Below are 14317 nucleotides of genomic sequence, written 5' to 3'. Positions count from 1 at the left end.
GATTGGTGGTTCAGAGCTCAGGAATGTCTGGCCGCAGGTGGGGTTTATGTCTGTCCATCAACTGGAGGAAGGGAGGATCTATCAAGTATGCGTATGAGAATCCTAAACCCTGACCTTGACCTTAGGAAAGGGAGAGAGGTGGACTGGAGGGAGAGTTAGAACATTTCTCAGGGGAATGGGGCTGGGGTGCCACCAGACCCCAGGTTTTGCCTCCTACCAGGCCTCATTCCCACCTCTCCTCCACCCCGTGAAACACCTGACAAGCGTGTCTAAGCGGAGTGGGGGGTCATCTCCGAGGCCTGCTCCAGCTTGCTGTCCTTTGGTTCTAGGAGTTTCCGGAGCCAAAGCCATTGGCGAATCCACTCCCAAAGGAGACCATACATCGCATCTTTGGGTCCAGCCAGGCGTTCCGAAGCTTTGAGGAAATAAAACCAACACTCTCTGGGTTAACAGTTCCTCTCAAAGTCAGGGAGTAGTGAGTGACTACTTGTCCCAAGGTCCCTGGTTTCTATTCGGCACAGTAATTGACATGCTGTGCTGCTTGGGCCAGTTACTCTCCCTCCCTGGGCTCCATTGAACACAACTGTATAACAGGGCTCACCTGCCTCAGAGAATCAGAGGCTGCTACCGGCCTGGCTGAGCTCCGAGAATCTCTGTCTCCTCTCCTGGTCTCTCCACCCAAATGCCTCCCACCCACTTGCACAGTCCCAGCTGTATGCCCTCCGGCTGGTCAGAGTCAAGGCCACCTCTCTGCCTGTGCCCCTTGCCCCCACAGCTACCACCGAGGCCACTGGTGCTTGGAGCGAGAAGACTGGGAAACAGCTGTGTTGTTCTTCTCCCGTGCCATCCACCTGGACCCCCAGCTGGTGAGGGGGCGGGGTTCGGGGGCCAGGCCCAGTCTGTAGCACACACTTCCCCGTCTCTGTCATGGCTTCCCGGTCCCTCGTCTCAGGGCCACCGAGTCCCTGCTGGTAACCGAGCGCCCTCCTGAGTCCCCTCCCCCTCAGGTCGACTTCTACGCCTTAAGAGCCGAAGCCTACATCCAGCTCTGCGACTACTCCTCGGCTGTCCAGAACCTGCGGAGGGCCCACTCCTTCCAGCCGGACAACGACGAGTTCCTGAACCGACTCACCTTGGTGCTGTACCTGCAGGTGCCCGGCGCCGCCCAGGCCACACCTCCTTGCTCCTGGGACCAGTTCTGACTTCCTGGAGAGCTCCTTGGCCCTGTGTCTGTTCCCCACCTGCTCCCCTCTCAGGGCCTCTCTCACCTCCCAAGTAGGCTTACCACCAGGGCGGGTACAGTTTAGTGACGCTGTCCAACAGAACACTCTGCGATAATGACAATGACCTATGGGCACTGTACCATCTGGTGGCCATTAGCCACGGGACACTGCTGAGCCCTTGAAATGTGGCAACTGTGACTGAGGAACTCATTTTTAAGTTTATTTCTTTCTTTTATTGTTTTAATATATTTTATTGATTTTTTACAGAAGGGAGGAGAGAGGGATAGAAAGTTGGAAACATTGATGAGATGTGCCCGCAACCAAGGTACATGCCCTTGATCGGAATGGATCCCGGGACCTTTCAGTCCCCAGGCCGACGCTCTATCCACTGAGCCAAACCGGTTTCGGCTAAGTTGTATTTCTTTTAAATGAAATTTATATAGCCACATGATGCTGGTGGCTATTGTATTGGATAGTACAGAGTCTCTAGAATCTAGAGACTCTAAGCACTTGAAAGATAACACCAGCCTCATTTGCATTTAAAAAAAACCAAAACACCAATATTAAACCATAAATACCAACAAAGTCCTATTTTTCCCCCCCATTTTTGACAACTTGGATCTTTTAATGTCACTCATTATTCAATTCTTGAAACGTTGGGGCTATCCAAACCACATACTTCGTCTGCTGTTGGGGTCCCGAGTCCAGAGCTAACACTTCCTGTGCGACCCTGGGGAAGTGAGGTCACCTCTCTGAGCCTCAGCTCTTTCCTCGGGAAGGCGGATGCTCCTTAGTACCAGTGAGATTGTCCGTTCTGGTTCTTAACACGGGGCTCTGAGCCTGTTACCGAGGGCTCTGCTGCTCTTGCTCGCCTCCCACACTGTCGCTATGTCTCTTTGTTCCTGTGCCTCTCTAGTGCTGGCTATCTCTCCCTAGCTCTGTATCTCTTTCCATCTCAGTGTCTCTGCCTCTTAACACCTCTCCAGATCTAGAGAGCCCTGAGTCTCCCTCTTGTCTCCTCTCCCACCCCCATGCTGCCTGCCGCCCTCCTGAGTGCTGCTGGGCCGGGGATGACTCAGAGGGACTGTCCCCCGTGTCCCCAGGGCCAGTGCCTGTTTGAGCAATGTGCCTTTCTGGATGCCCTGAATGTCTTCTCGCAAGCCTTCGACCTCCAGCCTGAGAAAGCCAGCTTCCGGTACCGATGGTGAGTGGCCCATCGTGTCCTTGCCAGCCCTGGCTCTCCGGTAGCCCCTTCCGGGCCCCTAGCACGATTTTCAGCCGGTGTGCCATAAGAATCTTTAAAACACGCAATGTCAGGGGCACTGACCTCTTTTCCCTGAGGTTGTCAAATTTTAAAAATGACAACAGCCAACACAAAAATAGCCTTCCAGCCTGGCTGGCGTGACTCAGTGGTTGAGTGTCAACCTATGAACCAGGAGGTCACGGTTCGATTCCAGGTCAGGGCACATGCCTGGGTTGCAGGCTCCATCCCCAGGGTGGGGCGTGCAGGAGGCAGCCAATCAATAATCCTCTCTCATCATCGATGTTTCTATCTCTCTCTCCCTCTTCCTTCCTCTCTGGAATGAAAAATAAAAGTATATTAAGAGTAAAAGAATAGCTGAAACCGGTTTAGCTCAGTGGATAGAGCATCGGCCTGTGGACTGGAAGGTCCCAGGTTCGATTCCGGTCAAGGGCATGTACCTTGGTTGCGGGCACAGCCCCAGTGGGGGGTGTGCAAGAGGCAGCTGATCGATGATTCTCTCTCATCCATGTTTCTAACTCTATCCCTCTCTCTTCCTCTCTGTTAAAAATCAATAAAATATATATATTTAAAAAAAAAAGTAAAAGAATAGCCTTCCAGTGAGAAATCAAAATGTATTGTTTGGTGTGCTGCAGGATTTGGGTGTGCGCTATGAGCTGGAAAGGGTTGCACATCGCTGCTCTGGCGGACAGCACCTCTGCCCTTTGTCCGCAGCATGGCCTGTCTCCTGGCCCTCAGGCGATATCAGGACTGCCTCTCACTTGTCATCAAGGAGGTGAAGCATGGCACAGCCAACGCGGACATCTACATCCTCCAAGCCAGGCTCCACAACTTCTTCGGGAAGGTAGAACGGGAAGTGGGGAGCGGGGGATACATCCCAAGGGCAGTGGGGATACTGTCCCCTCTGGGCAGATGCCCAGTCAAGTCCTGTTCCATTGTCACTAAGCCCTGGCTCTGTGCCAGGCCTGCATCGGCCCCCGGAAACCACACGGTAAGAGATTTATGCCATTACCACCATCCAGAACTCACAGCCCAGGGAGACTTCCCTAAGCGGATACTTCAGTGAAGAATGACTTCATGAGTCCATGAAACCATGAGCAATCCACTAGATAAAGAGGCCCTTCTCCCTTCCTTCCTTCCTTCCTTCCTTCCTTCCTTCCTTCCTTCCTTCCTTCCCTTATTCGCCTCAGTAAACATTTTCTAAGCCCCCCAGCTGCTGCACTCCATGGGCTGGGCATGGGGACAGACAGTACAGGGGACAACTTAGGGGCAAGGGAGCCGGAGTCACAGGGAGGAGGGGAATGTAGGTATGTGAGGGTACCAGGCAGGGCCTTGTGGATTCAGGATGACCTTGACTTCTTCCTGCGGACAATGGGAGCCTCCAAAGGGTGTTCCCTGAGGCAGTGGGCTCTGGAAAGATCCTTCTGGCTGCCAGAGGGCGCGTGGGCGCAGGGGGCATGGAGACCAGGAGCCTGGGAGAGGCTTGGTGCCATCCAGCAGAAGAGAAGGGGCCAGGGGAAGGGTAGGCAAGTAGGTAGCAGTTCCCCTATTTTTGGAAGTCAGGACCAGAGCCTGGGGGAGCGCAAGAGGGAAGGAAGGATCCAGAACAATGGCCGGGGTTCTGGCTTGGCCTGGTGCCTGGGAGCTGGGACTCAGGAAGGGAAGGAACAGGGGTGGGTGGGGCATTCTGGGGGTGGTGGGCAATGTGAGCCTCCCTAGACTGAGGGCTGGGCTTCTGTGATCAACAGTGCGTCAGTGGGAGCGTCTCCTTCAAAGGTAGGAGGCTAGCAATTACCATAATGATTGTTGACTGTTGGGATTTTAGCCATTCCCACCTCTTCAGCCCTTGCAATGCATGTGGTAAGCACTTTACTCATTCTTATCTTTTTCAAAATTGATTTGAGAGATATATTTATTGTTCCATTTATTTATGCATTCATTGGTTGTTTCTTGTATGTGCCCTAAATGGAGATCAAACCCACAAGTTTGGTGGATCAGGACTACGCTCTAACCAACTGATCTACCCACCAGGACCCACTCATGTTTATCTTTTATATATATATATATATATATATATATATATATATATATATATATATATATTATTGATTTTTTTACAGAGAGGATGAGAGAGGGATAGAGAGTTAGAAACATGGATGAGAGAGAATCATCGATCAGCTGCCTCTTGCACACCCCCTACTGGGGATGTGCCCACAACCAAGGAACATGCCCTTGAGTGGAATCGAACCGGGGACCCTTCAGTCCACAGGCCGACGCTCTATCCACTGAGCCAAACCCGTTTTGGCTACTCATGTTTATCTTAAAGGCTCACAATAACTGATTCAGTAGATACAACCCCTTGTCCTCTTTTTACAGGTGAAGCTACAAGTCCAGAGGGGCTGGGTGACTTGCTCAAGGTCACACAGCCAGTTCTCAGTAGCTATGCTCTTGAACCCAAGTCGACCTACTTTGAAGTCCTGCCCAAGTCGACCTACTTTAAAGTCCTGCCCCTAGCCTTTCCCATCTTTCCCCTCTCAACTTCCTGGTGTCCACTGTTGGCTCACCCTTCCACCAGTTGCCTATAGGACATGGGGTGCTTGCCAAAACTTGGTTAACTGGCTGACAGACATGCTCATCCAGTAGAAGGTTTTCTGCTCATGTCCAGGCCTGAATCTGTTCTTGGCCAGAGTTATGTTGGGCTTAAAGGTCAAGGGAGTCAGGGAGGAAAGGATAGGAATGCACAACAGTCACAAACAGGAGGCCACACCCTCCTCCCGCCTCCAGTGAGTTTCACAGAAGTCCTCCGGGGAGGCGGTCCTCCAAACCCCATTCCACAGCAGATACCACCCAGGGTGACCCTCGCTCGCCTGAGGTCACGTCTGGAGGGGCCAGTAGGGATGAGATTTCCCCACAATGTTCCCCGCCTCCTTCAAGGAGGCAGAACAGGTGGAACAGCAAAGCGGGGCACTGAGTGTGGGTGGCATGGTGCCAGCCGACCGGAGAAAGGCCCCTCGAAGCCAGGAGGTCTGCCTCCCCGCACTGGACAGGGTAAGTAAGGCTCAGCTTGGCTGTGCCCCTGATGTGACCCCTGGCCCCTGCAGCCCCACCTCTGCTACCAAGACCTGCACACCGCCCTGGTATTGGATCCCCAGCACCCACAGGCGAGGGTGCTGCTCAAGATGATGGTAGACCAGGCCCAGAGGTCCTACCAGGATGCCAGGATCCTGGCCGTGCAGGGCAAGCTGCAGCACGCAGTGCAGTGCGTGAACCGCGCCATCAGCAACAACCCTCTGGACCCCAGCTTCTTCGTCTTCAGGTGCTGGGTGGGGAGGTGGCCGGAGCAGGTCCAGCTGTGCAGCCCCGGGGAGACCTCTGGAATCCGTGTAGGCCTCGGGTCCCCCATCTAGCTGACGCTCACCTTTCCCTGCTCCCCCCTGGGTCAGGGCACCATGGGAGGTGGTGGCTGCAGGCAGCAGCCTCAGTTAAGCAGGGACCTGGAGCACCAGGCCTGCTGAGCGGGTCCTGCTGGGAGAATCAGCCTGGCCCAGTGGACAAGGCCTGGGTGTGAATCTGACCCCAAGAAGGACTCACCACAGGACTCAGCCCCGGGCTTCCCCAGGAGCTGCGGAGGTGAAACACCTGTCCGTGCACACAAAGGCCTTAGCGTGGAGGCTGGCGGGCCCCTGGCTCCCAAAAAGAGGGAGCTGTTTTTGAGGGGAAAAATGGCTAGAGACTAGCTAGCAGGTTATCTGAGTAGCAACCCAGGCCCCATAGGCCAAACCTCCTGAGGGTTGGGGGACACCCCTCCCCCCCCACACACACACAGGGGTCCAAAGGCCCAGAGCAGTAGCGGCTTGCCCAGCCACCCCCGGTCAGCGCCCAGCTCCGGCCCGCCTGCCCCTTCCCCACAGGGGCACCCTGTTCCGCCAGCTCCAGGAGTTCAATGCGGCGGTGGAGGACTTCCTGAAGGCGCTGGACATGATGACGGAGCACCAGGAGGACATGGTGCAGCAGACGCAGCGCCAGCTCCTGCTGACCTACAACGACTTCGCCGTGCACTGCTACACGCAGGGCGCCTACCAGGAGGGCGTGCTGCTGCTCAACAAGGTCCTCAAGGATGAGCAGCAGGAGAAAAGCTTCTACATCAACCGCGGCGGTGAGGGGCCTGAGGCCCCGGGGAGAGGGGGGGAGGAGAGACGGGGAGGGAGGGACGAAGGAGGGAGAAGGGGAAGAGGAAACATTTCAGAGCCTCAGTGTCCCACGGACACCCTGGGGAAACGCCTGTCTCCGGGCTGCTCCGAAATCAGGCGGCGGGGAGGTGTGCCAGCCGCCAGGTCCGGGCCCCGCCCTCTGGGGGCGGAGAAGGCTGAGCGAGGCTCCTGGGCCCTGGGGTTCGGGCCCCAGATTGCTTCTTCCAGCTGGGCTACCTGGACTTCGCCGAGGCGGACTACCAGGAGGCACTGGCGCTGAGCCCGTGGGACGAGGGCGCCAACCGGCGCATGGGGCTGCTGCAGGAGAAGATGGGCTTCTGCCAGCACAGGAGCAAGTGCGCCTGGCCGGGGGGCGGGGGCGGGGCCGCGGGCCGGGGGCGGGGCCGGAGCGTGAGGCCGCCAGCTGGGATCCTTGGGTCAAGAAGCTCTCCCAGTTATGTCCCCTAACTATAGGTTTTATTTTTTAAATATACTTTATTGACTTTTTACATTGAGGAAGGGAGAGGGATAGAGAGTTAGAAACATCGATGAGAGAGAAACATCAACCAGCTGCCTCCTGCACACCCCCGACTGGGGATGTGCCCACAACCAAGGTACATGCCCTGGACCGGGATGGAACCTGGGACCCTTCAGTCTGCAGGCTGAAGCTCTATCCACTGAGCCAAACCGGTTTTGGCCTAAATATAGGTTTTCATTTCCACGTTTTTGCAAAAAAAAAAACACCTTTCTCTGTTTTCTGAATATTATGGTAATTGTGCTTTTTATAGAAAACGTAAGGGTTCAATGATTTAAACTCAGAACATGGAAGTTCCTTATGTCTATCTGCCTCCCAAGGCCTCCCACCCCCCAAGTCTGGCAGAGATTCCTCCAGATGGTTTCCTCCGCGTGTATTAGCCGTTGTTATCGTTTTACAAAAGTGTTTTCGTGCTGAATTGTGCTTTTTTACTTCCCATGGCGTTAATATGGGACTGCCTCATTCTCTTGTTACTGCTTGCCTGGCGTTCCATCCTGTGGGGAGCCACAGAGGACTGACTGCCTTTTATTCATTGAGCTACTGTACTGCTGATGAGCATTTGGGCTGCTTTTGTTTTTTACTAGAGATAATGCAGCTATGAGCACCACACATATGTTTTCATGCACTCACACCAATGACACTATAGCTAGACTGCTGGAAGTTAAATTGTTCGATAAAAGAGTGTGAACATTTAACATTTTAAATAATGTCCAAATGTTCTCCAAAAACAGTGAACTAATATAAACTTTTCTCCCAGGAAAAGAGTCTTGTTTTCCCAGACCTCCCTAGTGTGAGGTAGTAAGACCATTTTTCTACTCTGCTAACCTAAGAGGCAAAATGAAAATAGAAAATGCTCTTTCGCACTTGATCTTGCATGTTTAAGTCGCCAGTGCAGCACAGCATCTTCTGTGTGTTTATTGGTCGTTACGGCCCTAAATTGCTCTTTTATTTCATTTATTTATTTATTTATTTATTTTTAATATATTTTATTGATTTTGTACAGAGAGGAAGGGAGAAAGACAGAGAGCCAGAAACACCGATGAGAGAGAGTCATCGATCAGCTGCCTCTTGCACACTCCCCACCAGGGACATGCCCGCAACCAAGGCACATGCACTTGACCGGAATCAAACCCGGGACCCTTCAGTCCCCAAGCCGACACTCTATTCATTGAGCAAACCGGTTTCGGCCCTAAATTGCTCTTTTAAAATTTTTTTTTGTTAAAGTGTTCTTTGTGCCAATAAATTAAATTTTTAAAAAAATTTAAAAAGAGGTTTTTTTCGGAGGTTAGGAAAATTATTGTAGCTTATCATCTGCCTTATGCAGCAAAATATATATCCCATTTATTGCTTTCCTTTGTGGTGGTGATGGTGTGTATGTGTGTGCGCGCCCACACACACATGCTTAATTTATTGACTTGAGAGACAGAGTAACATTGATTGGTTGTCCTACTTATTCATGCACTCCTTGTTGATTCTTGTATGTGCCCTGACCAGAGATTGAACCGGCAATCTTGGCATAGCGAGACGATGCTCTAACCAACCAAGCTACTCAGCCACTGGTATTTTTGCTACTCAGTAACTTAGGACTTAATCACAGTCAAATTAACTTTTTTACTTTTAGCTGCTGGGCATATGGCATGCTCAGAAAGACCTTCCCTAATCTAAGATACAAGAGTGCCCACTTACGGTGGGGTTTTATACCAGCATTTGAGTGTTGGGTCCAGCAAGAGCGTAGCTGGTAGAAGGAGAGCCTGGGGCATGGTGGCGGGGAGCAGAGACCAGCCTGGTTTTCCCCACACTTCTCCGTGGGCCCGGAAGCTGCTATTTCCCCCTGGTGGCTTCGCTCACTGCAGCCTGTGGCTGGTGTCTTATAGACAATTCCAGAAGGCGGAGAGCCACTTCACGATGGCCATCGAGCACGATCCCCAGATGGCTCAGTACTACGTGCACCGTGCCAGGAGCCGGCAGCTCATCCAGGACATTTTCGGGGCTCGCCAGGACGTTGCAACTGCCCTGATCCTTGACCCTAAGCAACCGAAGGTGGGTTCCTCCTGGTGGCCAGGAGGGTGTCTGCAGAGTCAGTACTCCTGGCCTCCTAAGATACTCCCTGCCCCCAAAAGAAATGTGGTTTCCTAGCAACTAGTACAGGCTGCGAATGCCAGAGCTCTTACTGTGCGCCAGGCACTGTTCTAACCGCTTCAGCGGGCATCACTCTAACCCTCTCCAGCCCCTGGGAGACAGGTAACGTTATCACCGCCAATTTATAGACCAAGAAGGTAAGGCTCAGAGAAGCCAGTTGCCGTGTCCCAGGTCACACAGCTTATAGGTCAGACCCTGATCCCTCTCCAGCCCCTGGGAGACAGGTAACGTTATCACCGCCAATTTATAGACCGAGAAGGTAAGGCTCAGGGAAGCCAGTTGCCGTGTCCCAGGTCACACAGCTTACAGGTCAGACCCTGATCTGTCTGCCTCCAGAGCCCACGGCTAGACACACCCATCAGTGATTCCTCTCTGAATAGTCCCCTTTTCATGGCCGCCTCCCAGTTCTGGGACAGAACAGCCCTTTAAAAACAACAATCTGTAAATGCTTCCCTCTTCAGTCCTGCAAAGGGACTGTGCCAGGGCAGGGCATCATCAGACCACCGGACCCTGCCCTGGCCCACACCTCGCTCTGCTCACCCCCTTTCCCGCAGCTGCTCTCACTGATGACCAACCTCTTCCCCGGCATGTCAGAGGAGGAGGTGCTTGGCAGCAAGACGGGCCTCCTGGCCAAGACGCAGCTGAGCCGGGCGATGGAGAGCAGGCTGCAAAAGTCCATCCCGCAAGGCATCATGGGGTAAGCTCCTCGAGCAGGAGCCACAGGCCGGGAGCGGGAATGGTTGGGCTCAAGGCTCCTCTGGCCCCGGCCCAGCTGCCTCTCACGCCACTGTCCAGTCCCGGGCGTGGTGGGTGGGCAGGGTGACTTACCCATGCTCGGGGCCATGGCTGGGCAGGCAGCTCCAGAAGCTGGAACTAGATCGCCAGAAGGCCCGGACCCTGCAGCTTTCGTGGAACAAGGAACAGGTTTTCTGGAAGACCTCTGAGAAGCTGGAGTCCGCACCCCAGACCGTGCAGGAAGAGCCCGCGCCCCCGGAGGAGCCCGAGGTTGCCGAGGAGGAGGTGAGTGGCCACAGCGGGACCCGGAGCCCTCGGAGTCTGGTGAGGTGCGCCGCAGGCCTGGCTCTGCCACCACGCAGCTGTGCCACTCGGGCTGGGGCTTGCTGCTGTGCCACACGGATGGTACGAGTAGGGGGTCCCCCTGGGGGCGTGCACAGGACATGGGCCCCTCACAGAGAGGCCTCTTCAAGCCTTGCCCACACTCACCTTTATGCATGCTGACGTGTGCACTGGCCACTCCTGCCAGGGTTTCCTTAATTCTTCAATTCCTTCCTAAAAACTTGTATTGAGCCTGGCTGGCATGGCTCGGTGGTTGACTGTTGAACCAGGAAGTCACAGATCGATTCCTGGTCAGAGAATTGCAGGCTCGATCCCGTGTGGGGCATGCAGGAGGCAACCACTCAACGATTCTTTCTCATCATTGATGTTCCTATCTCTCTCCCTTTCCCTTCCTCTCTGAAATCATTAACACACACACACACACTCACACAGGTATATATATTAAGAACTTGTATTGAGTGTAACATAGGAAAGTGTACAGATCATAAAGGAACTGTTCGGTGAATTTTCACAAACTGAATGTACCCATGGCATCGTTACCCAGACCAGGAGAGAACACTCTCAGCTCCCAGAAGCCCCCAGGAGCCCCCTTCAAGCCCTTCCTCAGCCCAGCCCACCCACAAAGCTGTCCCAATCGCCCTCAGGTCTCTGCTCCCTTCACTAAACCGAATCCGGGAGATGCACCAAGCTCACTCTCACTCCCGTTGCCGTGGCGAATCCCATCCACCCCACAGTGTACCTACCCGCCTGCTGTCGGGCAGCGCGCAGCGTCCCAGGGAGCTCTGCAGGGAAAGTAAATGGGCCCCGAATGCCTTGCCATGAACGGGAAAGGCCAGCTTGCCTTCTTCCGGGTCCCGTTAGAATACAGAATACAAAACACAAAACTTCGGTGCCTGGGCCCCGGCGTCACCGGGGGCTCCCTCCTCAGAGCCGTTAGCTGGCGCCTGGACCTTGGTGCTGCTGGTGCCCCGTGCCCCTGCCCAGCCCCCCTGGCCGCAGCGTCTCCCGCGATGCCCTGGGCAGGTTGCTTCGGCGCTCAGAGCCTGTTTCCTGGCCAATGAGATGGCATCAGCGGCCATTTCCTCCAGGCGCGTGGGGAGGAGGAATGGGGTGTGGCATGCACAGCGGGCGAAGCTCCTCAGTTCTCACTGACCGTCGCCCAGGGCCCGGCACTTTACAGGTTACAGAAGCCTGTGCCATACGGGAACTACTTTACATGCTGCAGATGGGGAAACTGAGGCCCGTGCAACCTCTGTTGTTTTATCCTTACCTGAGGATATTGTTTGCATTGGTTTTTAGAGAGTGGGAGGGAGGGGGAGATACACACAGAGAGAATCATCAATGTGGGAGAAACACATCAATTGGTTGCCTCCCCCATGCTCCCCGACGAGGACCTGGGATGAAGCCTGCCATCTAGGTACGTGCCCTTGATTGGAATTGAACCCAAGACCCTTCAGTCCACAGACCAACACTCTAACCACTGAGCAAAACCAGCCAGGGCCCAAGCAGCCTCTTGAACACTGCCTTGCTCACAGCAGCATGCCTCTCCCGCTCCTGTCCAACCTTAGCCTCTGCATGTCCCACCCAGCCCGAACCTGGGACCCCTGAGCAGCTCCAAGCTCAAGGGAGCAGTCCCTGGAGGTCCCGACGCCTGCGGGCCTTCCGGACGGAGCCCCGCCGCTGGCCGGGGCTGCCCGCAGCCTCACTGCCGCGCCCGCCTCTCGCCCTAGGAGCCACCGGAGCAGTCCTCGTCCGTCGGCTACCTGGACCAGAGCTCGTCCAGCTCCGTGTTGGGCTGTAAGTCCCCGGGCCCCGTCCAGTCCTGAGCGAGCCGGAGCGGCAGTGACCGAGCCCGGGGTCAGAGCCTCCCTGGCCGGGGAGGATGTGGGCTCTGCTGCGGGCAGCTGTGCGGCTAACGCAGGAGTGTGGCCCCAGCTTGGCAGGGGGCGTGCTGAGCAGGAGTGTGGCCCCAGCTTGGCAGGGGGCGTGCTGAGCAGGAGTGTCGCCCCAGCTTGGCAGGGGGCGTGCTGAGCAGGAGTGTGGCCCCAGCTTGGCAGGGGGCGTGCTGAGCAGGAGTGTGGCCCCAGCTTGGCAGGGGGCGTGCTGAGCAGGAGTGTGGCCCCAGCTTGGCAGGGGGCGTGCTGAGCAGGAGTGTGGCCCCAGCTTGGCAGGGGGCGTGCTGAGCAGGAGTGTCGCCCCAGCTTGGCAGGGGGCGTGCTGAGCCCTCGGGAGGCGATGCCCACACGGGCCTGGAGCAGCCTTCACTCCGGGCACTGCACAGCGGCTGCCTGCTCCGGCCTCACGCCCCCTCGGGCCCTTTCTCTCTCTGCCCTCTTGCCCCTCCCTAAAATAAGCTCACATGTGCACGTCTGAGGGACTTTTACCCCCAATTCTGCCGAGTGCCAGCATGGAAGGGACAAGTCACACACCAGGAATGCCGCTCCTTAGAATCCCAAGGGCAGTGTGAGAAGTCCGGGGCCGGGACAGAGCGGCGGCCAGCCCTGTCCTTCCATGCAGGGCAGTTCAGTAGCCACCGAGTCCCAGGGCTGGGCTCTGCCACACGTCACAGGCGTGAAGAGGCCAGTCCCGCCCCGGGAGCGCTTGGCCCTGAGGGGAAGAAGGCGGCAGATGAACGGTTACCAGGACGGTGCAACTGTGCACTGGAGGGCTGTAGGAGCACTCAGCCCCTTTGGGGGACGGAGGGGACTTCCAGGACCCGAAGGAGGCGGAGGGGTTAGTCAGGGATGAGGGGGGCGGGCAGGGCGAACTACAGGCTGCTGGTTGTGGCTGGAGCGCAGAGGACAAGCAGCAGCACAATGGAGACCGGGGATAGGCCAGTAGGAGCCTCAGTATCTCCCCCTCCCACCACCCCGGCCCCCCTTCAAAGCGCAGGCTGCTGAGGGCTGGGCAGGCAGGCCTTGCCCTTGGCCACGAAGCCTCTGAGACACAGGCCAGGGGGGGCCTAGAAGCCTCCTTTTCCTGGAACTGCCTGGGGAAGGTGCCTGATGGCTGCTCTTGGCACACCCTCCCCAGTCAGGGCTCGGTCTGTCTCCGAGACGGAGGCGTCCGCCACCAGCCAGGGATACAGGAGCAGCTCGGCCACCGCGGTGCTCACCTCCGACTCCTCCCTGCTGAAGACGTCGTCCTCAGAGCTGGAAAACGACAAGGAAGACGTAAGCCCGAGCGGCAGCTCCGTAAACAAGGAGGTTTTCTGGGCCCAGACCCAGCTGGTCAGCAAGACGGGGGCCATGCAGAGCCAGAGCCAGGGCCAGAAGCCCACCAAGACCGAGGCCACCCAGGGCCCAAGGCAAGAGCCCACCAAGGCCGAGGCCACCCAGGGCCCAAGGCAAGAGCCCACCAAGGCTGAGGTCACCCAGGGCCCAAGGCAAAAACCCAGCAAGACCGAGGCCACCCAGGGCCCAAGGCAAAAACCCAGCAAGACCGAGGCCACCCAGGGCCCAAGGCAAAAACCCAGCAAGACCGAGGCCACCCAGGGCCCAAGGCAAGAGCCCACCAAGGCCAAGGCCACCCGGGGCCCAAAGTCAAGGCTCAGAAAGACCAAGGTTCACAGGCGGGGCACCATCAAGGCTAAGGCCACCCAGGGCTGGATCAGTGGACTGCTCCGAAGTTCCAGCAAGATCATGACTGACGATGACCCAAGCCCGAGCCCCAGCAACACGGAGGTCACCCATGGCAAGAGCCAGTGGTTTGTCATGGCCAAGGTTCTCCAGAAGTTGAACCAAAGCCCAGAATCTAGCAAGACTGATGTCATCCGGGACCTGAGCCAGAACCCCAGCGAAATCCAGATTAGCCAGCGCCCCAGCCCTGACAGTGTCACTTCTCCCTGAGGGGCCACTGAGCCCCTCACTTCTCACTGGAGATGGGACATACC

At 56.1% G+C, this 14317-nt stretch overlaps 1 protein-coding gene across 1 annotated transcript; it reads left to right on the top strand.

The window, feature by feature from the left end:
* Positions 1 to 542: 542 nt before the first annotated feature.
* Positions 543 to 14279, top strand: TTC16 (tetratricopeptide repeat domain 16; the record flags this gene model as incomplete). The annotated part of the gene is made up of 12 exons (XM_084899128.1): positions 543 to 866; positions 1008 to 1151; positions 2327 to 2427; positions 3199 to 3328; positions 5586 to 5800; positions 6396 to 6640; positions 6889 to 7030; positions 9084 to 9249; positions 9903 to 10045; positions 10203 to 10368; positions 12156 to 12222; positions 13459 to 14279. Coding segments are annotated over 12 exons (2658 nt in total), but the record flags the coding sequence as incomplete, so codon positions are not given.
* Between the last annotated feature and the right edge of the window lie 38 nt (positions 14280 to 14317).

The sequence above is a fragment of the Pipistrellus hanaki genome (genome assembly GCF_964339955.1).
Source record: "Pipistrellus hanaki genome assembly, chromosome: 11".
NCBI classification, from domain to species: Eukaryota; Metazoa; Chordata; class Mammalia; order Chiroptera; family Vespertilionidae; genus Pipistrellus; species Pipistrellus hanaki.
The sequence above is the reverse complement of the archived record's forward strand: the minus strand, read 5'-3'. Positions and strand labels throughout refer to the sequence as shown.